The 27,565-nt window shown below is 39.0% G+C and overlaps 1 protein-coding gene across 1 annotated transcript in view; it reads right to left on the bottom strand.

The window, feature by feature from the left end:
• Positions 1–27,565, bottom strand: part of agmo (alkylglycerol monooxygenase) — a 47,506-nt gene that overhangs the window by 12,716 nt on the left and 7,225 nt on the right. Inside the window, exons 4-12 of the mRNA XM_026185128.1 lie at positions 16,742–16,845; positions 15,511–15,606; positions 12,472–12,538; positions 12,218–12,283; positions 10,412–10,491; positions 9,875–10,009; positions 7,681–7,797; positions 4,137–4,219; positions 2,865–2,970 (exon numbers count right to left, since the gene is read on the bottom strand). Coding sequence (XP_026040913.1) covers positions 2,865–2,970; positions 4,137–4,219; positions 7,681–7,797; positions 9,875–10,009; positions 10,412–10,491; positions 12,218–12,283; positions 12,472–12,538; positions 15,511–15,606; positions 16,742–16,845 — 854 coding nt within the window. The remainder of the gene's footprint in view (positions 1–2,864; positions 2,971–4,136; positions 4,220–7,680; positions 7,798–9,874; positions 10,010–10,411; positions 10,492–12,217; positions 12,284–12,471; positions 12,539–15,510; positions 15,607–16,741; positions 16,846–27,565) is intronic.

Below are 27,565 nucleotides of genomic sequence, written 5' to 3'. Positions count from 1 at the left end.
ATGCGCATTTAATACCAGAGCTTCACATATTTTTCCTCAATGATTTCATAAAGTAAGGATTTCTAAGTGCTGTACTGTGAAAATCATACCACTGTCATCTTAAGACATTTTTTTCAGTATTTTCCATAGTTAACAAGCTGGAATTAGGCTCCAAGTATATAATCAGACTGATGCTAAATAAAACTAGTTTCAACATGCACAGAGATAGAAAACATACTACCACCAGAGAAAGCAATTAGTAAGTAGCCTTAGAAAAACATGCTCATGCAATGATTCACTGTATACCCAGTCTTTATTCTACACCCTAATAACAGACTAATTAGGTGTTGTTGGTTGGACTTTGTGTTTAGACAGTTTCAATGTTGCATATAATGTATTTTGGACAAAAACTGGTTCTCGTTTTCAAGCTGAACTATGCTTTGATGGAGGGAATTACACATGCGGCCAAACACTATATCAAGTCAAATGAATAAAGGATTTCCACCACATGTAATTATGGTACTTTGAAAAATTATATGAAATAGTTTTTGGAAATTATTCGGAAGGTCACCACATTGAGAATGTGAATATCAAAGGTATAAGTTCCATGGGGTATGGGGTATTTAAAAAAACCTAAATAAAAAGGTCATGCGATATGACTGGAAGCTCCAGAACAGCTACTAACCTGAGGTTAGTTTGTTTTGTCAACTGCTGTTTCCATGATCTTTGAACCTCGGCTGCTGAGCCAAAAGAAACATAGTAGTACAAACAGCTACAATTTCCTGATGAATGAGCAAAATCAGACTGCGGATGAACAACATCATGCCGTGTGATGAAAAGCTCACACACACACACGCACACACACACGTGAAAAGAGAACTCAAGGTAAGATTTTAGCCAAATTTAAATTTTTCTCTGTCGACAGCGCTGCTTTTAAACATCCATTTTACCATCATGTTTTAGTGCTACTTTTTTTTTCTTTTAGCAATAAGGCCATCGCATTTTGCTGATCCGGGCACTCGATTAATACATCAGATTTCATTCTTTGTTTTAACTGGTAACCGCCAATATCTGCAGCTGAAAAAACAACTTCACTGTGGCTAATTAATGTTATTTCCAAGACTTGGCCAAACTACAAACTTAAAAATGGGTAAACATGGCCTCTGGGACCAGTGCATGTAGACACGCCATCAAAGATTGTTTAACTCGTGAAAGGGACAACACCTTTGTAAGTAATCTAGACGAATACCTCATTTTGAGACAGGGAAATGGCAGCTAGACGGGTGGCTGTTAATTCAACGGTGCCGCCATTATTGTTGCACAACAACTCAAGATAGTGATGATATCACAAAATCAGTGGATAAAATTTAACTAAATTGTTTAGTGGATCAAATGGGCAATGTGAACCAGTTACAACTTGCATATCAACTAAGAGCAAACATCATTACCAGGATGTATTAACACCATCAAAGGAATGCATAAAGACAGACCATTATTCACTAATAATCAATTCTGCTAAAAGAAAATGCTAAAGAAAGATGTTGCTAAACCAGCAAATGAACAGCCTTTGAAATATGCAATACGTATTTGTAATCATAAATTTAGCAGAAACTGCAGTGACTCTAAAGATCAGGGTGCACAGTAGCACATTTTAACAATGCAGCTAGTAATAAAGCAATGTGTTACTTTGGAAAACAGCGAGAAGCAGCAGGAATGAGCAGATAAACTGCTAATTAAATATATAAATCCTCCATAGTTCACCTGTCTTATGAATTGTCACATAACTGCATCTGTGCAACTGACTCAGTCCAATTTAGCAGGTCTGATGGGGTTGCCACAGAAACAGAAAAGTATGTGTCATTAGCAGTAGCCAGCCATAAAGCGTGTTGAAGCCGCAGTACGATGACTATTAAATGTTTCTTTCTTTCTGAGGCTCAGTTGGTTCCAGTTTGCTGTTTGTTTGTGGAAACAATACGAAGCCCTCAGCATACAGTTTGTGTTGATGTTAAGACCAGAGGAAGTTATGAGCGCTGCAGTGACCGACTCAGCAAAGCATTAGCGACTAATGCACAGTCTGCCTCAGCACATGGCGAGCCTACTCTGTAACTTTAGGTTGGTTGCCACTTTAAAGCTGAGCTGCAATTTCCTGGCACCACATAGAGTTGATCATGGAATATCTAAAGACTTTTCACAAACTGACTTGTTGCAATGGTGGCATCTGTTAAAAATACCACACTCAAATTCAGTGAGCTCCGTAAAATAACCTATTCTCTCACAAATGTTTGCAAAGGCAAACTTCTTCGCTAGGTGCTATGAAATCCCCTGAATTCAGAGATTAAGAGATGTGGCCCGATACCTTTGCCTATAGTGTCTGTCGTGGCAGTCCTAGACAAGTTATGTCTAATAATCATAAAAAAAGTGCCAAAAAAGCAAACGAACAGAGTTTTTCCATGAACTGTATGCTTGTTAATATGTGTGTCCTACATTCCAAGTCACCTGCTGTACACCAGCAATAATAGGTGCTTAGAATTGCTAAATTGCATTATAATGCTGCATAAGACAAGACTTGCAACTAGCAACATGGATTAAATAATTCTCAAGACAGAGCTCACAGATGTGTTTAAGTGTAAGGGCTTTTTTCTTCCCTGCGCACCTATTTATTATTTATATATTTATTATTTATAATATAAAATATCAGCCCATCTATTTTTTAAAATGCAGGTTTAAGGTACTTTTGCACTGGCTTCACTTTCCAGATATGAACACCAATTCCATCTTCCATATACGGCACACATATTTGCTTATTATTTAAGTAGAATGAAAAGAAAATCTCAAGTCCTGCTGCCTATTTTAAACTGCACTCCACACATTACAGTTGCACTTACCTCTGTAGGCACTGCCAGTGAAGGTGCAAGGGGCTTCATGTAGTTGTACCTCAGCAATGTCATCATGACGACACAGCGAAATAGCTCCAAGACAGCCGATGATGGCCTGAATATAAGGACACATTAAGCAACAACGCATCACTTAGATGGAATAATTATATTTTAATGTGAGCTAATATCAACTTCCTGTGCTGATCAAATAGAGTTGATGAGGAGAGATTTGGTTTGAGATATATAATAATTATAATAATAATAATAATAATAATAATAATAATAATGGATTGGATTTATATAGCGCTTTTCAATGCCACTATTCATTCACTCTCGCATTCACACACTGGTGGAGGCAAGCTACGGTTGTAGCCACAGCTGCCCTGGGGCAGACTAACAGAAGCGAGGCTGCCATATCGCGCCATCGGCCCCTCTGGCCAACACCAGTAGGCGGTAGGGTAAAGTGTCTTGCCCAAGGACACAACGACCAGGACAGAGAGCCTGGGGATCGAACCGGCGACCTTCCGGTTACAGATGCGCTTCCCAACCCATGAGCCACGGTCGCCCCACTTTGAAGTCAGCTCCAGTGTTGTGGTACTTGCGTCAACTGAATTTAATCTTATATTCACTCACAACAAAGCATGTATAGTAGGAGTGTGTCTTTATCTTGTTTCTGTTTCTTTTAGTGAATTTCACAAGCTAAGTATGCAGAGTTTTATTTGGTAACAATGAAGAGAAATGAAATGATTCAATGCAAGGTTCATAGTTTAGTTACTGAAAACAAGGGTACATACTGCTGACCACCCCACAGTAATATTAATACTAATGTTCAGACCTTTAACTGTGGGCTGGCAAAGACCTATGGCTCCCAGAGATTCTTTGAGAGTTTTTCTTTGATTCGTTCTTGGACCCCAAAAGAGGTTGGACTGTCTAAAAGCAAGCCATTTTCAGAATCATTGAGTTTAAGATGCAAATACATTATTAGGAATTAGCAGCTCAGAGGAGAATAAAGAACAACTGAAGAAATCTAAACAGATAAGTACAATCAACTTGGCATTTTTACTTCAATGCTAATTTTAACACTCCACATTTTGTATTCCTTCAAATTCAGTCTTTGGATGATTGCCACTCAAAGCTTGAGAACCTCTACCAAAGCCAGAATAGTTCTCAGTCTTGCTTTTCTCTAACCTCCCCGAGACATTTTTAACTGTTTAGTCTAATTTTTAAATCCTCTAAAAGTCTCTTTGAAAATGAATCCATAAAGAAATATCTGTACTGTACCTCTGGTCGATGAGGAACCCCAGAGACGTGAGAGTGAGCAGAACGTAGCCAGTCATACCCAGAATAGTTAACTGGGACAGTATCTAGGATTGAGATACATTTGCATACCATGAGAAATGCGGTCAGGAAAAAATACATTAGATTCAAACCCTTAAATCAATATCATGGCCAGTCAAGTTACAATCACAGGAGACCTTACTGGGAGAGCAGTCATAAACCGCAGCGCTGTAATGCCAACCAAAACATGTCTGACCTTCGGAATAAGTGTACTGGCACACACGATATGCTGCCTCTTACTTTACACTGACATGCCTAGTTTACATAGACGCTCTAATCATCCCAGATGGGTCTTGACAGGGGACTTGACCACAGTTGAAGAGACTGTAGTTTGAATCCCCTAAATGGAGCCAAAACAACCAACTTTGGAGGAGAAATCCAATGCAGATTCTCACTGACCTTTCCAAGCTATTTGGAACATACACACAAACAGACTTGCATAAACACAAAGAGTAACGTACGCTCTAATCTGTGTTCTCTAACCTATGGCCTTGGCTAAGGGCAGCCGTTGGAAAGCCATTGTCTCCTGAGGATGCTGTGGGCTGTCAGCTTTGGTTTATATTTCTCTGACACTCAATACAGAGTCTAACAGCCAAATCTCACTGACTGCTCCCATGCTGTAAATACCCAGAGGGCTCGCGCTTGCCAGCACAAAAATCAACCCATCAACAGGATGCAATAAAACTGTATTTCTATACGTTTATCCAAGTCATAACCCATAAGCTGCCATAAGCACAATATTACCAGGAGCCTCTTACAGGAACACAGATACAATAATGCTTTCCATGAATCAGACAAGGAAATAATTTGAGCTCAGTCCATCTGTGAAGGACTGACAGTCTAGGGTGACCTTCATTCATAGTTTATTAAAGGCAGATTAATCACTGCAATGGAGTTCAAGGGCTATGGATACCATTATTTTTGGTAAGCGTATAAATAGAGGAGAATTGTTTTGATATCAAAGGTTATGTGAACTTTTCTGTGTCTGATAACCCGAGAGGCTCAGCAGACCAGATGTATTTAGTAACCTAATCTTTATTTCTTGTTGTTGTTTGTTTGTCTTTCTATCATCCAGGGGGCATGCAGCTGAGACACTACACTAGAGAGAAATTCCTCCATAAAGCCCTAAGTGTCATCAACTCACATTTCATTTCCAAGAGTTTTTAAAGAAACACTTTGTGCTTCTTTTGTCATGGTAATTTTTCAAGTGATCAACTGACAACTTGTAGCAATATCAGCAGAGGTCGGAAATGACAGTTAACATCTGGTGGCAACACTGTAAGGACTGATTGTGTTATGTTGTCTCTTGAGATGAGCAAATTAACTAATTACCCAGGCCATTATTGATGAAGACTGATCAAACAGGAAAAAACAAGCAAACCAAAAAAAAAAAAAAAAAACAGTGCCAGTAACATGTAATAATGAATCAGGTATCAGGTAAGTAAACATGATTCCTGTTATACTGAACTATTTTAAGGAGAGTGTGTTTCCAGCAAACCATTAAATGGGATAACAAAATAACACACCTGTTAATGTAAAGTAACAAGGACAGCTCTACAAACGACATCATCCAAAGTGACCACACATCTGAATAAACCTCTCTTCTAAAGTAAAGTAGTCTCAGCATTTTATATTTTGTAGAACTGATTGCACTCTTACTGTATTAGATTCAAATGGGGGGGGAAAAAGCAGGGCTTGCTCTACTGTGTGATTCATTAGCCAATGAGCTTATAGTAGCTCTTGATTTTACAGTCAGAAATGCCCCCATGCTCATGTGTCTACCTTCAAAAATCTGAAATGTACTGTGGTGGGAAAAAAGAAAAAAAAACTTTCACTTATAAGGCTCCAAATGGGACTTTATGCCATGAAGCTTCTGGCGTACAGCTTTTGTGCTGATGTTAATGCCTGGCAGTTTGGGAGTCTGTAGTTATTAAGTCAGTTATTGAGAGCATTGGTAACTATTACATGCACTCTTATATGCACTCTTCAACTTTACAATCTGCGTTGCAGCTGTTCTGAAATACTTCACAATACCACCATCTGATCGTGGAATATCTAGCAGAGTAAAAATCTCAAAAATTGACTTGTTGCATCAGTGAATCCTATTATATTAGCAAACTATTTCAGTGAGCTCTTTAGAACATTGCTTGTAAAGTCACAGTGCACTTATTGCTTTATTTCATACACCTGTGGCAATGCTATTGAGAACACCTTAATTCAGAGATTACCAGTGAAGCTCAGTACTTTTGCTCAAATAGTGAATATTTTTGTACTTTCGGTAATTTGCAAAAACTTCAAAAGAGTGAAAGCAAAACCTGTGTTTGTGCGTGTGTGTGTGTGTGTGTGTGTGTGTGTGTTTCACTTTTGGTCTGCTGGGTAGAAATGCCCAAACATACTTTAAATGAGAAAAAGTTCTGATGGTCAATTTCCCTCACTGCCTCTAATAATAACCGTTTAAAATACGTACATGTAAAGCATACACACTGGCCTGATGATGATGTAATTGAAGAGTAGCTTCACTTGTTTGAAATAGCCATGTTGTCATGGCTTCGAATTAACACAAAGCACATAAATTGTCCGGCAGCGTGTCTTCAATTGTCAAGCTAAATAAGCAGCTAGCGAACATGTGGGTATAAATACATAAGAGTGACATGATTTATTGTTGGGCCAAGGAGCTCACTTTGTTATTTTCCCTCCAAGTCTGATTGCTGCATCCTGAAGGCTATTTGGTTTGGGAAATGGTTGACTCGACACAATTAAGGCGTTTGTGTTCACTGCTGGACCACCAGCTGGTGTTTCGTTCGCCAAAAGGGAGGGGATCCCTCGATGCTGGAGAGGAGGTGTGTGTGAGAGGTGACCACAACTAACAGAGCCCCAATGGAGGTAGCAATCGGGGGGGGGGGGGGGAGAGAAGACAGGGCATTTTATTTAGAGTTTGAAGAGGTTGGGTGTGACAGCTCTTTCTGGCTAACCAAAACTGTGCCTGGGGGAAAAAAATCCTTCCAAAGATAACTGCTGGGGAGGTTCTTTTCTTTCTTTTTTTTCCTGAAGGAGGAGGAAGGGGGTCTTTTGGCTTGTTGGGTGGAAAATAATAGACAAGGTTGCTTTAAAGGGGAATGCTGATCCGTCATTCTGTCATGATGTTAGACACAGCTAGTCTTTTTCTGCTGGCTAAGTAGAGGACTCTGCTCCATTATGGACCAGCCACAACAAACTGGATAACTGGATGAATCAGTGTTGGAAAACAAACACGTAAACTCAGTCATAAATTGGGAACTCTGGACCACCTTGTCATACTTTGAGGGATTACAGTAGCCTAAACAAATCAGTAGTTAGTCTAGACTAAGCTACCCCAGATTTAATCCTATATATCTGACAAATCCAACTAAAAAAAGGGAATTTAAAGAACTCTATGAAGGGAGCTGAAGTGTCACCCTCCAAATAAAGTTTAATAACAATCACTTTGTCTAATGTGACAAATACATACCATCTTGTTTTCAAACAAATCATGGTAAGTCTTCAGCACCAAAAGGAAATGTATGACTGCATAAATTTGTACAGGCAGTGACCAGCTGGGATTATGAGGCACTTCCTTTCCGGTAACCTGTGAATGGAAAATAAACATGTTTAATTCCCCGAACCCTGATATTTTTTAACAGTTTCTCACAGCCAACAAGGCTTAAATACTAATTTTACCCTGATGGTAACAGTTTTAATGTCATGCTGTCATTTGAATTCAAAACTAGTACAAAAAAATCTTCTAAAAACATCATGTATGCTATTATTTCTGACTCAAAAAACAACTGAAGCCATTAACCAGTGACACATTACCCCACATTCACAGAAGCCTGTGAATAGTTAAAATAGTTCAAATGATGATAGAACATGCACCAAGACTATTCACAGGCTTCTTCATCCACACACACAACAACAACAACACATGTCTGCTTTATGTTTGTGGCATTATCACAATAGTCTAAAAATTTCAGATTGATAATCAATAAATTAATTTTCTCAGATGTTATGTTTACACAAACAAAGTTATAGTCACCCATGCCCAAGCAACGTACCCCTGTACAACTGCATGCTTGGGCATTTGAGGCATGTTCCTTAACATTTGACACACAGGTACTGACAGCAATGCTATGCTAATTTTTAATAACATTAGATGTAGGGTGTTAGGTCAATATAGGTTTTATTATTTGCTACACCTCACGCTAGTTTGCCTTAAAATGATACACATAGCTCCCATTGGACAAAGAAAAAGACGACTTTAAGGGTACTATGACATGCAACAGAACATAAACAACAACAGAATCTGTTGAACAAATAACGAGCTAAGCGGTCCAGTCGTCTCATATTAGGTTAACAGACTGGATTAAAGGAAACCGTCTGCAACCACCAAACTTTCTTCTCTAAATGCATGTCACCATTTTGCAGCATGTTCAGATATGTGCATGAATCATTTCCAGCAAATCATCTGAGTCATGCATGGCAAAATTATTCTCTACCAGTAATAACAGAAACAAAGAAAATGCCATTTGTAGAATGCAATTGCACCCAGTGGCTAACTCTGAGAATATGCCATGTATAAACACTGCATGCTGGTGGTGAAAAAACAAAACAAAAGGGTATGATAAAGATGAGGAAAAGATGCTAAACTTTAATTTAAAAAAAAAAACAAACAAACTTGTAAACCCACCCAATGTGCCTTTCTTCAAAAAGACATTTTCTTACTTTAGCATCCTACTAGTGGAATTTCAGAACTGGTGAAAATTAGCTTGTTGTTTTCCATTTACAAAGTCATCCAGGATTTATTGGGTGCAGCGGTTTCCCTTAAACACTGAGGAATATCTGAGTCCTTCTGTAAGAATTCCCTGAGTCATTTGACCTGTTTTTCCCTTCTGTCCAAGACAATAAGTAATTAAGCCCTGAGGACTTTATGGGAATGAAAAATAACTGGCCAATCAGCAATGCCTGTTTCTCATTCAGGGGGTTTCCCAGGATTTTGAGGAACCAAACCATCACATGTGGGTTCCCCCTCAAAATCCCATCCCCAACCCTGTAGATATTCCAGTCTGCTGCTCTGCTTATTCTCAGAGTTGAAACACGTTGAACCCTTTTTCCTCTTTCACTCCCCTCTTTTTCCTCTTTCCTTCACCAGCAGATATCAAGAAGTAGCCGCCTACATAAAGCCTTTCAAGATATTTCAGTTAAGTTCCAGCTCTGACCATGTTTAGAATTACCCTGCTGGGTTTAAAGAGCCAATTTAATCGTAAAGTCAAAGGGGACTTTTTTTTTTTTGCAGTCTGAAGCATGAGGGAACTAAATATGCGACACCATCAGCGTTATTTCAAAGCTAACCACCGGGGCATTCAGCTGGAGCCTGTATTTCTTTCTGCATACACACAAAGTCACGCACACACATGCACATTTACGCTAAACTGCAAGTGGTTTTATTCACGCAGACTGTGTTTAAAGACAGTGAAACTAAACTTATTGTGTCGCCTCTACAAAGGCTTTGCAGCTTTTATTTGATGTGGCAGTTTCTTGTAAAACTGGCAGAATATACGAGTCCTTCAATAAGGAATGCTCTGAGTAATTAAGGCCTGTGTGTTGTGTCTGTCAAAATGATGGGTAATGAAGCATGAGGGCATTTTGTCCTTAGAAATGATGCAAACCTTTGGATTGTCATTGTGGTCACCCAGCCGACGTTTACCAGGTTTCCAACTTGGACCGTTGAGGAAAGTTGACAGTTTGTTGCTGATAGTTTTGTAGGTTTTGGATTTCTTCCACAAATACAAGTAGTAATGCAACTAAAAGGGAAAAAAATACAACCAAATTAGACATTAATACATAATCAAACACTACATTTAACTGATGAATGCTAACAAAGGAACAGCAATAATCCTAGAATGAATGTTTCTATTTTCTTTGGGCAGAACATTGCTCATGCAGTGCTCTGCCAACAGTGATGGCAGCAAAAATAATCATAACATCCACCTGGCATTACATTTTATTGGCCTCTTTCACCTCAACTGGGCAGTTTGTTTAGAGTAGAGTCATAATGTTATAGTTACAAAATGGACACTCGGCCAGTGAGGGAAACATGAGCTCACACCTCATCTACCAAAGGTGTTTATACCCAGATGGAGGTGAGCTGCTTGACCAATCGCCAACTTGTGGTAGCCACATCAATGATGAAAGATGAGACTAACCTGCACATAGAGGATTTCAAATCTTTTGATGGGGAAAACCAGGCCGTACACGACTTGGTTGGCTTCTTGAGCAAAGGTACCTGGGGATGGTATGAATAGCGGTGTGCAAAACAAAATGATGTGAATAAATGACTCAAACTTCTATTCCTGTTATTTATTCTTAAAACCTGAGGTAATACATTAAGGTTTAAAAGTTTAAGATGTTTAAATATCCAACAAAGAAAACGTGTCACCAGAAAGACAAACATGAAATGAATCACATGTTTCTATTGTTATTAGCATTTTCTTCATCTTTAAGCTATTTGTCCCTCCTAAATGCTAAATGCTCCACGTTCACCAGCTTTTCATTGATTTTATCTGTTGTTCACTTGACCAAGACAATAAAACTGAAGTGTAAAACGAAAATGAACTAAAAGATGCTAAAACTCTGAGAGGGTTAGTGACAGACAATGGTTAACAAAGGTTAATTCGGCCTCCAGTTTGCATAAACTGACTTTTCTTTGAACATATACCCTAAAAACAATAAGGTACTATAAAAACACCAGGAACATCTATTCAACATCTATAAAACCACCATCAACTACAGAGAAGTGTGTTTCTCATGATTTAAACAGATACCCTGCACAGACATTTGTGGCAAACTGTTTTATTTTCATCACTGTAGTATTGGGTGATACCTTAATTTTTCAAGCCCAAGCATCACAGGTATGTCTGCATGTTCTCAGTTATGTAGGCCACGGTAGTCTTAAGCATTTGAGTTGAAAGGAACAGGATTTCTTTTCAAGTTCATGAAGAGGTTTCACTTCTCATCTGTGATGTTTCTTTGGTTCTAAAAACTGATGGAGTCCCAGGTATTTCAGGAGGAGTGCCTCTAAATATTCATATTTTGGACAATGACAACAATTTGAGAGGAGGCCATCTATTTCTACTGTGAGCCATCATCACCAAATTGAAGCATACGACACCAAATATTCCCCACCTATAAGTCACAGTCTTGACATCCCTTTGCAGGCATTTCAATCCCCACTCAAACCTTGAACCAGATGACCTTAACTTTTATGGCCGTGTGGCATGGCAATGTCTCAGACTCCACATCTTTACTCCTGTGAGCATAATGACCCATGCCTGGGTTCACAGCCTCACTCATGTAGACTCACAATCACTCTCAGGACCACCTCCGAAGGGACAACCTCAATAGGGGTCTCCAATAGTTTTTGAAACTAAAGAAAATCAGATGAGAGGTAAAATATCTTCATAAACCAAAGAATTTCAGTTGTTCTGAACTCAAGTAATCAAGATCATCACAGACAGGAGAAACTAACAACACCTGGAAGACTTTCATGGTACAGAAAGTCCATCATACAGAAATTTGATCATAATTAAAGTATTTCACCTGAATGCTTTGAATCTTTGAAGGGAAAGTTCAGATTTCAAATTTTAGAAAAAATCTATAGAAATACAGTTTCCCGTGCAAGGGTTACTATGCAGTTTTGTGTATTTGAGGTCTGTGTGGCTAAAAATAATGCATGTCAACAGCAGCTATAAATGGTATAGTCAGTGCAAGAAGAACCATTTGCCTTTTGCACAAAACAGATGTGGGGGGCAGCACTGGTGGCATTAAGAATTAATCCCATTGTAGGAATTTTATTATTTTAGAACAGATACAAATGTTGATACAACTCAGTGGTGATCCAGCTGTCACACTCTACAAATGCCATCACAGACTAAAAGTTACACTGTCATAAATAAAGTACATTCACTTGCATTCAAAAGAAAAACAATAAGAAGCAAATACAAATGACTTACCAAATAATCTGTCCCAAATAATCAGAATACCACCATAGTTCTTGTCAATGCAATAAAGATTCCGCCCTGTTGAGTTTACATTCGTGAGGTTGCTGTATTACTTATTCACATTTTAGATAGATAGATATAAACATTTTCAGAATTAACTCTGATCCATAAAACATCTCCAACATGTCTACTCATTCAATCTTTCAGTCCTTATGCAATGTTTGATGTAAACAGCGTAAGGTTGGATAAAATTAGCGTCCTCTTACCATGATGAACTCTGTGGTGTTTTGGAGTGTTCAAGATCCACTCCAGAGGTCCAAGGTCTCTGATTAACTGGAAGAAAGATATAAAATCAACTTTAAAGTAATAAAGTTTCATTTTCCTTATACAAATTAAAATACAAATAAACCGTCTTTACTTGGTTTCCCAGTGACAGCATTGACGTGTTTAATTTCTTTTTGTCCTATTTGCTTCATTTATGCTCCAGTAAAGACAAAATTCAGACAGTAACCCTAACTTATTATTTTCCATCTCCCAGAGAAACCAGAATGAAACAGTTGTTGCTGTTATTGCCACTAGTCCAACTGCCTGTTTGTCGAAACACTAGAATAATCACTCTTCTTCTTCTTCTTTCAATGATCACAATGAATTTTCTTGAAAACTGTGGATGCTTAAGAAACAAACATTAAATAGTGGAATGATGAAACTTTATTTGAATTTGAATAAAACTGTTGCCCTAGTGTTTTCAATTGGCAAAACCATTTCTCTGACCAATGGAAATATCCATCCATCCATCTTCTTCCGCTTATCCGGGGCTGTGTTCCGGGGGCAGCAGCCTAAGCAGAGAAGCCCAGGCCGCCCTCTCCCCAGTCACTTCCTAGAGCTTGTCCGGGGTAACACCAAGGGCTTCACAGGCCAGCTGAGAGATATAATCTCTCCAGCGTGTCCTGGGTCTGCCCCAGGGCCTCCTTCTGCCCCAGGGCCTCCTCCCGGTGGGACATACCCGGAACACCGCGCCCAGGAGGCATCCTTGTCAGATGCCCGAACCACCTCAACTGTCTCCTTTCAACGTGGAGGAGCAGCGGCTCTACTCTGAGCCCCTCCCGAATTGCCGAACTTCTCACCCTATCTCTAAGAGAGAGACCCCGCAGGAGGTGCCATAGGGGTTGGGTGCATTGTGAGCCAGGCGGCGGCCAGGAGCAGAGGTCCTGGCGGGCCGATACCCAGCTACCAAGACTGGCCGATGGAAATAATTTGGGCAACTTTAAATCTAAACTAGTACTAAAAAAAGTTAAATATTCCAGCAAATTGCTGTTGGAAGCCTTACTATAGCTGTCAGAATCACTTTCAAATATTCATAACATCCATAATTACATTTGTTGCCCTGATTAACACACTCAAAAGAGTTAATTTCTCCAATAAATAATGTTATTTATGGTGATGTTAGCACAACAACTACAGTGTTGGAAAAAAGACTTTGTGGCAATAGCAGAAAACTCCTGACAATGGTTAAAGACATTGTTTTACACACACACACACACACACACACACACACACACACACACACACAGTCTAGTCCAACACCCATGAGGTTTAAACCATCAGGAATACATTTTCTTATTCATTTCTTGTTGGAAGGCACCAAACTGATTCCTCCGTGAGTCATTATAGATTAAAGAGGTCACACTGAGCATATTTCACACAGTTCATGTTTCTCTTTTGGTTGCAAGTCATATTTCGATGGATCACATCAGTATGACAGACGGAGAAATGTGCGTGGTTGGACAGAATTTCTCTGCGATTCATTATTTCCACATAATGGCTGCGCCTGGCAGCCGAGCGTGAGAGTTTTATCTTGAATGAAAGGGGTCTCCACCACTTCACTCCAGCTCTGAAGCTGCAGCGAATAGTGAGCCAGTAAATTCTATGACATCAAAAAAAAAAAAAAAAAACAGAAGGCATAAATTACATCCCTCAGAAAATTGTGACTATTACGACTGTTCTCACTAATAGCGCACTAAAAGATCGAGGGCGTTCCAAATCCATTCATTCCCTCTAACGATTGTGGGGATTGTAAAAGTGATACTCTCAGTCACTTTAAAAGGCAGACAGAATGGTCATGCTTCTGTTTGGAATATTTCATAAAATCTCATTATTTTTTATTGAATACAGGCTCCACTGCAACATGGAGTCCACAAAAGTCTGGCTTAACAGACAGATTAGCACTGGCACAGAGAGACAGACAACTTTACAGATTTTATTTTCCTATTGATTCTTTAAACAACAACCACATTAATTCAGGTAATACTAATCTGGTAGTGCTACATGCTGCCTGAAAATATTTTATAATTGCATCATAGAGGTGTAATACCTCTTTGACTAAACAATGAAGTTGCAGCCATGTTACTGAATTATGCCATTGAATAATTGACATATAAGCATTTTTCCAGACATTATGTCACCATAGATAAACAGAACTTTGAAAAACTACCCTGAATTGAAATCTGCAGAAGAATTCCCCAACGGTAAGGTGATTATCTGCCAGTTCTCAACATCCAATGTCTATAGCCAGGTGACTACTTAATGTCTATTTAGATAATGCTTCTAAATAACTGCTCAAAAATGCCTGAAGGCATTTAGAGTCTGTTGTAGAACCAAATATAACATGCAAAAACGTTTCATTTCAGCACTTAATTGTACCTCATTGAAATTTCGTTATTGTTAGAAAAGGAATTCTTACATATGCACTAAAATATTTAGCTTCAAAGTAACAGCTGTTCTTACAGCTGCAAACAAAACAATTTAAAAATATTGCAACTTTAACTCTGAAGGCAAACGTTCTCCTTTTTGGGAATGTTTCACTTTTTTAAGTTTCACTACTCCTCAGAAAGTAGGTAGCAGGTGTTTGCAGACAACTCTAGATCTTCCATGAAAAATGACTATTAACCTACAAGCAACCACTCAACCAGGCAGGAAATGCAGTTTGATGACGACATACATCCAGAGTCAGTAATGATTTAGATTCAGTTTAAGGGAAAAATATATATACATAAAAACATAACAAGTGAGTCGTTTTTATAGGAAAATGCCATTCCAAACCTTTAAACAGAAACAGTGTCATATTTATAATATACTGACACCAAATCTCTTGTAGATACACACCTAGTGAAAACGTAAGCAAAGAATATGGAAAACTACCGTGGGTTAGTATTAAAATCAGGTCCTTGTTTTGGCATTTTTCCACAGAAAAAAAAACAAAAAAAAACAAACACATACACTGTTGAATGAGCCTGTTTGGCATTTACCTCAGTATGGATCCAGAACTGGTAGAGCAGGTTTAATTGTATGTGAACAGCGAATATGGATGGAGGTACAGCCAGAGCCATCGGCAAATAGAAAACCTGAAGAAAGAAAGATTTCAACAGAAATCTAATGGAACCAGAGTACAATGTGACAGGGTCCCAATAACACAGGTTTATTGCTCCAATAAGGTGGAACTACAAGCCTGTTTTTGCTAAATGATGCTTTTATTATTTTCCTGACTGACTATGTTAAACAAAAGTAAAACAATCCAGGTAACGATGTCCTGTAGGTTTAAGTGTTTATTATTCAAAACTGAATAAAACTCTTTCCACAGTCAGAGATTTGAGTCTTGAAGCTTTCAAAGATTTAAGTGAAGCACTTTAAATTAATATTTCTATTCCATCTATTGTCATTTATTTCAATTTTTAAATGTAGCGCCAAATCCCAATAGTCAATTGCCTCAAAGTGTTTTATATTAGACGTTATATATTAGGAGTCCATTTGTTAGGGACATATTTTGGGCAGATTTGGTGGTCAAGAGTCTTTACAGCAGTTGGATTGCACTTGAGTAAACGAGTCAAACTCCAAGTCCACTGTGATCAGAAGAATCAAGTTATCTAGTACTAAAGTGTGACTAGATTTCTTTTTCATTGTTTTTGGACAATGAGGCAGCTCCATGGTGCAGAGAAATAAAAAAAAACATCAAGTTTTGGATATGCAGACAATATTTCAGTCGTTCATCATCCAATGTTTCCCATGAAATTACACTGTATTCTTGTTGTTAGCAATGACACTTGATGCACCCAGGCTTAAATTAAAAACGTATGTCACAATGACATCAACTGACTCTTCAGTGAAGTCATCATCTCATCAACCTAAAACTACTGCTGGCACTGGTGGTAGTCCATGTTCTACGTTGCAGCTGTACAGGTCTGCACCTGGCACAGGTTCTGTTTAGAGTGGCCCTCCAGCTCAGAGCAGGTTTCTACACCACAAGCAGTAAAAGATGCAGTCTGCTACAGTGGACTTGGAGTTTGACTGTGGAATGAGAGACTCTTTGGAGATAGCTAGTTACTGTAGTTAGCCGAATCTCGTTTTTCAAATTACAACTGTCTAATACTGTAACTTATGTTTGAATGCAATCATGTTGTTCTATTAGAAAAAAAAAATCTGTGTGTTTAAAACAAAGGCTATCACTTGAAACATCCTTTAAAAGAATGAATATTGTCTTACCCATGAGGTAAACGGCTGGGTGACAGATTGTCTGAGGGCAGTGGTAAGGTTGTAGTACTCTGAACTGTGATGAACCTGGTGAGCAGCCCAAAGGACAGCAACCTCTGAAGAGCAATCATACACACACATTGTTAAAGATTAGACAGCAGCCATGTAGCCCTCTATATACAATTCATGCACTAGCCTTAAAGCCTCTCAGTATAACAAATGATTTATGCCAATCAAACCCTGCCCAATCCCCAAATAAGCAACTATACACTTTTATCCCCAGGAGGAGCCATTTTAACCTTGCTTCTGGCCAGCTGTGAAGAAAACCTGAGACCTGAGCCTTGCTGGTCATAAGGGGGTAGGGATTTCAGGCTATTATGACTATGGGGGTATTTGGCTGCAGCTGGTTAGCGTCCAGCTTGATGTCCCAGTGCTCCAGTTTACATTCCTCTGCTGTGTTGTGATACTTGCTACATTAATATCTGTGTTACACTTCATTTTAACATCCAAAGGGAACATGCTTGTTAAGTTTCACTGGATCTCCAGATCGTTTCCGGACCACCCCGTCTGGTCTGTGCTTTTTGGCACCTCCTGGCTACTTTGGCTTCTGCTGCTGTACAAGGAGAATAGTAACCTTCAAATACTTCAGAACCACATAACCCTATATGCAGACTATATATGGTAATATATTCCTTATAGTAAAAGCCCCAGCGATTAAATTAGGTTTGAGTTTCATATGGCAGCCTTGCTGTGTAATGCGATTACATTTGAGTTAAATTAGGCATTAGGATGTGTGAATGTGGTCACAATTGGGTAGTTGAAAATTAAATAACCTACGCTTAGAATTGGCTCAAACGGCACTTTATATTGTTTTATTATTATTATTATTCATTCATCTAAATGTTGTCTCATCAAGACATGCCCATATCTTTTCTGTCTAGGTTCGCCAACTCTTTGGAATTCCTAGGACTTCAACATTGACTAATCAAATGATTAGTCAATCTTCATCTAAGACTTTCACAGCCTGAAACCTGTCACAGCTGATGCAGATGGCCAAATTAGAGCAGCAATTAACCTGAGCATGCCCCTAGTGTGGCTACAATGCAACCTTCACACAGAATAGAAAACTCAAATCAGGAACCTTGTTGTCAGGCAACTTTGTCAACCACTTCATGACCACCCCTGAAGTGAAGGAGGGTAAAAGGTTCTTTTCACATCTCAGTTGTAGACAAGAGCAAAATCAATCACAGTCCAGGCTTAATAAAAATAAAATAATAATTACAAGAACTTCCATACTAACATGTCCAAGTGAAATTAAAAATACGGGTTGTAAAATTACCCATCAATACATAAAGTTGTAAATCAATATTTGACAAATCTGCTCGTGTCATTTACGGATTGGTTGGTGTTAGCAATGTCTTGCTTACAAATGACTAAAGAATAAGCATTACATAGAAGCTACAGAAGCCTACTAAGGATTTCCAAGGACCAGATCATACATGAGAACACCATATAAAGATGAAAGCTGTGAACAAGAACCCAAGAGCCTCACGTTTTGCAGGTTGCTGATATTGATGTTCATGTGTTCACTGTACAAACCAATTAGAACACTGTTAATGGAAGGACACTACACAGGAAGAGACACTTCGAGGACAATGGTTTATGAACAGCTCAGTGACACCTTTATAGAAAAAACAAGAAAATTACAAATATATAATGTTGACAAGTTTAACTCTTCCTTCCTCTCCATTTCACAAATCTGTGAGTTGTATTAAGGCCAGCAGTCATGAAACAAAAATGGGTCGCGGGTCTCTGCACCTGAACAAACAAACTGCTGAAAACCTAAGGTGAGTGGTAAGAGAGGGGAGGAGCATGGTGATCTGTTCTAACACATTTCTAATCAGTGACAGTGAGGCAGAATTCAGTTTCAGAAAACCAACCAGAAAACTACCGCTCCTGAGCAAAAGTCCACACCACTAATATTTAACAGGGTTATTGCTGGACTTCAGCAGGTGTGAGAATAAATGTCACAGACTGTTTTTGGAAGTGTCATTTATCGTGTTAAATGGCATATTTTGGATTGACTCAAAATGGAAGCAACAGGGTTGGATTTTGTTTCAAACTTTATTAAACCTAAGTGCCACTGAAATCTGCTGATGAGGCAGAGGAGAGAAGTGTGGGAGGAGAGGAAGAAGGAAGGAGAGTGACTGAACTACAACAGTCAAGCACAAAAATTATGATATTTCTTCCGCTCTGAACCATAGGGTATTCAAAGATGAACTGTCCTGCTAAGAGACATATTCAGAGGATAAGCCAGCCTTTGTTCAATTCCAGCAGCCTGAAGCTCTTGCTTTTTTTCTTCTAACTGGAGTCATGCTTGGCGGGGTTCAAGACTAAGGGCGGCTAAGATTGATGTTTGTTGTCATTGATAGGAAGTTGGAACAGCTAAGCTTCACTGCAAGCCCATGTCCTCATCTCTGGACTCGGCGGGACACTGCATAGTTTGGCAGGGTCTATTCAGGAGGGAAGCCCCGTTAATGGTGAGAACCAGTGCCACAGAGCCCACGTTCCCAGCAAGAGCACAGAAATGCTGTGGACGGCCCTTCCATCTGTCCTCCAGTGAGCCTTAAATCAGGATTTCTAGGGAACAACAAGGATGAGTGCATACTAATCAGGTGATGGACATTTATGACACTTTTTTACCACACCCACAGGAGATACATGTTTGTGACTGTCAGTTCCCCAGTAAACTTGGGAAACCTAAATGTGCCACTGCTTTGCTCAACTGTTTAACCCCTAGTGCATATCAGTGTAACTGCAGGTACCAAAAGCAGTTGTAATCTTATTTAGTTCATTTAGTTTTTATTTATTGTCAGAACGTACAATATTAGAGCAAAAACAACCTCAACAACCAGACAATCCCTTATGTGAAGGCACTTGGTATAAATAGGGTGGTAGTATCCCCCACCCCCACTCCAGCAGAACCAATTTCAGGGAGAAACAATCAACTGTCACAGGTGTGAAATAGATGGGTAATAAAAGCGTAGCATTTTTTTTTTTTTTTTTTTTTTTTTAAAAGGTTACGATTGTGATATGCAACCGTAGTTTCACTTATGTGTGCTTATGAGTGTTCAGTACATTGGAAGTCTGAGTAGGCTGAACCTATAGCAGCACAACTAAGAGATGGCTCAGGGTCACCTGGTTCAACCCCAACTAAGCTTTATTAAGGGTTTTAAGCCAAATCGTAAAAATCAAAAAGGGGATCTCTGTCTTGAACCCAAACTAGCAGATATCTAAAGAAACTAAAAGATAAAGCAAAACTTGCAACTTTCTCCTGAAGCTCGCTCCTCTTTTCTAAGACACTGCTACCACATAAGTATGGCCACAGCACATGGTTCATATGCGTTAAAACTAAATCAGACAAAACAACAAAACACCCCCCCCTCCAAAAAAAGACTCACTTGGAATAAAGGCATTTTTGAACTTTCAAATGTTTTTCTAAAAGATTTTTGATTAATTAGTTAACTTAAGTTTATTAATTTAAACAACTCACGATTTAAGATTAAAAATGGTAATGGATTTTGGGCTCTTTGCTGCCATGCTAATGGAAGCCTGCTAACAGACCGAGAATAGAAACACTTAAAATGTGATGTTTAATAGGTAAGCAAATGCTAAAAAGAAGGTTTCAACTATGGCATATTTATACCTATTAGTGCAATAACTAACGGGCACTAAAGACCAAATATTGCTAAGGATGAAAGTCTCGAACTAGGAAATTATTAAAGGAAGTGAAATTTTCCCCTGGGTCAGGGTCTCAAAGTCATAAACAATCCAGTGTGTGATGAAGCCAATTTTAATAACACTCACTCATGTCATTTTATTTTTGACCCTGAGCAGGAGCAGAGGAAGCCTGAACAGCTGGCCGTCACTGGGGACCATTTGTGACCTGGAGATTTATTCTTGTTCTTCTCTGTTCACAAAAGAGAGATTTCTAGGCTAAAGAACAGACTCACCACATACCACACAACTGATTTCCTTTTCCTCCTGTAAATAAATCACTTAAAACTCAATATTGTGGACACACTTTTTTTGTTACAACCTAGAGTCAATTGCAACAAAATGGGGGTTCATCCAGGATAAAATACCCACAGAATCCCTTTACTGTAAATGTTCATGTTTTTCCTTTTCATTCATCTTTTGAACAGTTTGTTCTGCAACATTTTAAACGCTGCAGCAGCAGAAACTTACTGTCTCAGTACATGGGCTCAATTGAAGAGATATTGCAGGACGTCTACGTTATAACTTTTTTTAGAATCATTATCTGGCACGTAATCAAGGTCCATAATAATGAAATCATAATCAGTCATGTAATGTGACTAGGTTAAACTTTGACACGGCCTGTTTACATCTATCCAAACCATGTCAGGAGCAGTGTTTATATAACCAGAGTCATGTAAACACAAGAGCCAAAGTCCAATTGAGATCCATAAATTTAGCTCTAGTCAAGGCCACCACCAAGCCCCTACAAGTGCCAATTTATACCTTGAATAATGCTTCTATAAGAAGAAAATATGACTAAATAAAAGAAAAATAATCACCATAGGAGTAGATCCAAACTGACACTCTTAACCATATAAAATGCTTTTACAGTTACATCAATTAGATGTCTAAATCATCACCCGCAGAGACAAACACTTGGCAGTAATAAGCAACATCCTTCAGCCATCATGTGCAGCCCTCTGAGTGGTGGGCTGCCCTGTCAATCACAGGACTAATGGGCTGTGAACAGCTCTCCAGTGTTTGGATTGGAGGACTCTTGGATAGGGTGCCAACCCAAACAGCAACGCAGGGCTCAGTGGGATGGTCGGCCAACTCTCCTCCATCTCTGCCATACTTCATGCTGTCCACACAGTTCAGTCACACACTCTAAAGTAAACACACTAACCCTGGTCAGGCCCACTTGCAGCTCTCACAAACAGGGTGTAAAAACTATGCAAAGAAAGTGACAGGAGAAATAAAATTGATTTTCTGTTTAATTTTGTTATATCAACATTGTGCTTTAATTGATCATATTTCCACGTCCATTATTTCAGTGTGCTGAAATCCAAAGCACCAGTTCTTTGCCCTCCCTTTTATTGCTTTCTGTTGCAGACCCAACATCAGAATCCACCTCTTCAGTTCCCAGAGGTTTACTGAACTGTTTAAAAAGTGGTGAAACACTGTTTAGCATACACCTTTCCCAGCTTCATTAAAATGCCTTGGTGGCATCAAATTAAAACTGAGTATATTATAAGAAATTTAATTTTGGTTTCAGCATTTGATATGTTTCCTTTGTAAAACTGTCCATTAAATACAGAGTTCAGATATATTTAGTTACATTTTATTCAGCTAGCAGGGTTATGATAATATGATGAAAAGACAAAAACATTTACAGTTGAACCCATTTATAGTTTTTAGTATATAATAAGAGTTTAAATGACATTTATAATGTCCAAGTTTAAAGAGAAATTTCAATAACTGTTTTGCATGTGTATGTTTCAGGTAATCAGACCCCATTCATTTTATTTTTCATTTTAAATGTTACATAAAAAGACTATATCCAGCAAATCAAATAAAAACAATAATTGCTGAAGTAATGTCTTACCACTCAAGAACAAGCAATGTAGTAATAGTGAAAAATTTAACAGGAAATGAGAAAATCCTACGTAAAAATGCAGGTTTGGTTAAAATTCAAAAGTAAAAAAAAAAAAAGTTTTACTAATCTATCCTCATATTCATTTTTCACATTCACACTTCATCTCTCCACTCAGTGGAAGTTTGTCCTCAGCTTTGTCTGCAGCTGAAATCACCTCTTCTGTCAAAACTGTTGACAGAGGGAAGTCTGTCCATGCAGCGAGCAGAGCACACGAGGGCAGCAGACAGCCTGACTCTGGCCTCTGCTGAGCTCAGCGACCCTCTCAGTGATCATAACACACACTTCTTTTCCACACTTTGGTTAAAGCTGTACATACAGGCACTGTGGATATTATCTCTTTGTGATGTGTAGGTTCAATCAGACCAGTTTTTCTTGCTCTCATTCTACAGTTCTTTCCCTCTCAACGCACACAGAGCAGACAGTATGAGCAAAGAGGCCTATAGATCACTGTTGATGTTATCTTTACCTCCCATGAGGTCTTTCACTTGCTCTGTTCTGCTTGCGTGAGTGAGACTCCCACATCCTGACCAAACTGTACAGACAGAACCAGCAAACCAAGCAGGAGTCCAGATTCTTCTGTTGGCCCTGCAACCTGCACTAGGCCAGGAACTTGCTGTCAGAATAAAGATTTATGAAGACCTGGCTGCCTGAGGGCCTTTTCAAGGCCCAGACCCTCTCAACCTTGCCCCACAGCCAGAAGGTGCTTCTCTTTAAACAACATCCACACCGCCCAGCTCTCCTTTGGGATGGAGGACAGTGATAAGCACATCTGTTTGTCTCAACAACTGCTGCTGTCTGCAGGGCTGAATGACAGCGGGTGTTTGGACACACCAGCAGAAAGTTAAAGTTAGGTTTGTTTGTCGAGTTGAGTTCAGGTTATCTACTGGGATTGCAGCTAAATTTAATTGTCTGTATGAACTAATAAATCATCCATTTCCTTGACTCTAAATCATTTTAACTTGTATGCTTAAAAAAAAATAAAAAATAAAATGCCATCAAGCTGATGCCTCAGCTGATATGTGACACTGGAAAATGTCACATAGTATCAGCTGCAGTGGTGCAGCTGCATCATATTTGCTGCTAAACCGCAATCCATGTTGAAACCTACCTCTGCCCAGCTTCTCCTCCTCCTATGCTGCATCAGACCAAAACAATTTGTTGTCACTGACCAACTAAACAACACCACTGTCTGGATATTGCTGCTTCTGATCTACTGTGCATGCAGAGAAAGTCAGAGAGGGCCCACATTAGAGGCATAATGACAAATATAAGGAAGTAAATAAACATCTTTAACTATAATGGTCCTCTCTGAACCAAAAGTAATGATTAACAGGGTTAATATTACGTGTGTAAACATTAAAATTGATTAACCAAAATTTTTTTAAAGTACTCCTATCTAATTGTCACCGAAAGTAGAAGATAAATAATCCTGTGTCCACTTTATATAGTTTAGTTCCTTTGCTTTATCATGGATAAATGTAAAGTGCACTACTTTATAAGGATTACAACATATACAACTGAATTTTGAGTGCTACTTCTTATCATATTTCTGTTCCAGCTTGCATCATGAATAATCCAAAACTACTTTAATCTAGAAATGCACTAGCCAGTATTTAAAAAAAAAAAAAAAAAAAAAATCCAGTTAAAAATGCCAACATACACTGTTTACCAATTCCAGTTCTGTGCTGTTAAAATCAGATTAAACTGCCCTTGTCTCAAAATACATCACTTTGTGGAAGTAATGATACCATCTCACAGGACCTTTAAGTGATGCTCTGGTGTTTCTGAGCTCTGTGAGCAGCAGCAGTTACTGTGGTGAGACAACTGCAGCATAACTCCATTACCTCACATATAATCAGAGTACAGACAGCTGACTAGCTGATTAATGGCTTTACTCTGGCAGGCATGCCTGGATATAGATGCTGCCCAAGAGCAGAGCTGCTATTAGTGGCACTCGCGATATGAGGTTAGAATAAACAGAATCAACAGTGCTGTCAACAACATGGCCGCATCTGAATCAAGCTGGCCTGCTGCTCACCCAAAACCATCTGCGTTCAGGCTGGTTCATAATAGCAGCGTTTTTAACATATATAGTGCGTCTGCTGCTGAAAGAACTGTGGGGAGAAGGAACCCAAAAAAAAAGCGCGGGGTTAAAATGGGAATCTGTTTTCTATTCTTGTCAGTCATCAGGTTATTGAATCAATGCGTTTATAGAAGGTGGCTTCTATGGCTGCTAATAGATAAACTAGCGGCTAAATGTTTACCAAGGGTCATATTATTTCAGAGGCCAGAGGAGTTAAATTTTCTGGAAATCTGTCAGCAATTGAACACTTACATCTTTTCTTTCATGAAAAGATAGATAAACATTACCAAGCAGTACCAAGTAAAGTTACAGCAATGATTCGTGAAAATTCTGGTATTAGCAATGTGATCAAGCAAATACTGATATCGGGAGTTAGCATAAACAAACACTTCATTTGAGCCTGTGTGTGCGCAAAGGTCATTCAAATGTTTGGAATTCCAGATTTGCCTCAACTTTAACCACAACGGGTGTTTTCCTAAGCAGAATCACACCAAGTGCCAAAGGCCATAAATACAGTGTAGTAAAAGGCTTTCGCCATTTCTTTTGTGAATGAGAATCCCGAGTTTCATCCAGCTCAAATTAAAAAACAGAGCTGGACATTGGACCGCTCAGTCTTCTTTAATTTGATGTTATCCCCAAGATCAGTGTCTGGAAAGAGCAACATCAAATTAATAAGGTCTCCTTAGTAAAGATGGCATCAGCACAGACGACTGCTGCCCTTCCAGTTATCTTTGAATCATCTTTTCATGTGGAAGTCAAAGAGGGGAAACTATGAAAATATCCATAAAGCTGGTCAAACAAAGTGATATTTCATGCTGAGGCTGACGTTTCCAAGCATGTAGTTGGTTCTTCTAGCATTTTTCTATTGTGATCTTTTTCTTATTATGCAATATTACAAGTTCTATCTTATTCATTTGGACACTACAATTACAGTTGCAGTGTTCAGACTGTTGAGGCAACAAATGGCAACAGTGCTCGTCTTACATCCATTTCATTCTTCAGTGGAAACATGCCTCACTCACATTGGAACATTTTGGTTGAACCTTCCTCTGGAAGAAGCTGGAGGTCAGAAAATGGTTGACCAAGATGACCTCGCCTGACCAGAGTGAGGAGTGAGGACCGTGCCGGCCCTGTCCTGTGGTCAGGGACAGCCACTTCCCTTTGGTAACAAGGGAAAAAGCTTATATTCCTGAGCAAGCACTGCACCAGATGACTATCTGCAACCTCACAATCTTCCATAATAACAACCCAAAGAGGCTGGAGAAAGAGGAAATGAAAGTAAGTGGAACATTTTTGAGACATAAAACTGATTCTGCAGTTCAAAAATAAAATAATTCCAACCGAACACACCACAGAGATATGTCACAGTATTGGCGACATTCCTCTGCATCATGTGACACCAAGAGGACGACAACAGTGGGAAAACGTCATGAGATCGCCTTTCAGGTGTTATTGGATGTTATTCAGCAGACAGAATACTTCTTAAAATCAGTGAATGTTACTTAACTCAGTTTTCTTGGATTGTCAAAACGAAAATCTGGAGCTTTGTATACATGATAGATGGACTCTGCACTTTTCCAGTCAGAAAGTTGATCCTTGCCCAGTTTTTTTTTTTTTTTTCCCAGATCAGGTAGTGGTTTGGATTTATTCTGTCCCAACAGTTGAACTGAGAGACCCAATTAATAGGACTGCCAATCCCTGCCTCAATGATTTACAGATACTTTGAATCACCGGTGAGCATCCAGACAACATAAAAGCTTATCATCATCAATACAGCTGCTGAGCAGCTACACAGATTTTCTCATTTTTCAAATATGATGCAATACATTGACACAAGCTGATGTTTTTGTATTCATTAGCCAAGTCTTATGTTGCAACTTTGGCTTTTTGCAGATTCACTTGCTTCTTTTAAGTTATTAAACTTTTTTAAAAATGCATTTTTCTTCTTTCATGCATTTCCCATTTAAAAGGAAAGCAGGCTTTTTAAAACAGATGCCACATGGACTCATGAGTTCCTCAGCTCACAGAAAAATATGAGCATCCTGTCATCCTGCCAGGAAAGTGTGGTGCAGTCCCAGTCCATGTAAGACGAGGTAATTCGCATCTGTACTTTGACACTCGTTTTCATGACCAGGTCATTGATCATTTAAAGGTTTAGTGTGCAGGTGATGCTAACAAGAAACGAGGATCCCTCATGTCCCTATAAAAATAATAAAGTAATATGTGTGCATCTAAAGCTATTCCTCAATTAAACAGTGTGTACTGAAAGAAAAAAAATCCAAGTTACTCATCTTTGCAGGCACTACAGAGGTTGCCGTGTAGATTTTTAAAACTTGAATGCTGTATGTTCATCATTCATAGTTACACCAGACACTGAATGTCTGATTGTAATTTACCATCTTACACTGTATTCCAAAGTGCCTAAACTCCAACTTACACAAAGACATAACCATGATGGTTATATGCCTTGCACTCTGAAAGTGCACAGTAAAAGTCAAAGTAAAACTGACCACCAGCATCTTGAGCTGATGTTCTCAGTCACCTCAAAAGCACAGAGGCCAGTTCAGCTGTGGCAGAAAGTTTAAAAAAAAAAAAAAAAAAAAAACAGCTTCTGTTTAGTCAGATTCTAACATCAACACAGAACCAGTGGACTTTCATCCAAAGCTATGTGGACTAGACAGCGGTCAGCTTGATGTGCCTCTGACACAAATAAACATCAGCGCAGGCCACAGATAAATAGCTCTCTTCCGATGTGCTGAGTGGCAGCTGAGCATCTGGCATGAACATCAGACAAGACATGTGGAGAAGCCTTTTTTTGTAGAGCCACTACTCTACAAAATTCTTTGACATGTACATTTTTTTAATATGCTTCTTTTTTTTAAGACATATTCTGAAGGACGTTGCTACTTCTGAGACATGACTTTATACAGCCTGCTGCTGCAACAACTCTGGGTTAAGACCAGAGTCCTCTGGAGACCATGGCCTCTCACATCTGCACAGCTCTAAAGCAGCTGGATGTAACTCAAAAATAATTGCTTCCTCTACAACGTCCAGAAAA

This window comes from Astatotilapia calliptera, chromosome 11 (genome assembly GCF_900246225.1).
Source record: "Astatotilapia calliptera chromosome 11, fAstCal1.2, whole genome shotgun sequence".
Classification (NCBI taxonomy): Eukaryota; Metazoa; Chordata; class Actinopteri; order Cichliformes; family Cichlidae; genus Astatotilapia; species Astatotilapia calliptera.
Note: the sequence above shows the minus strand (reverse complement) of the source record. Positions and strands in the feature narration are given on the sequence as shown.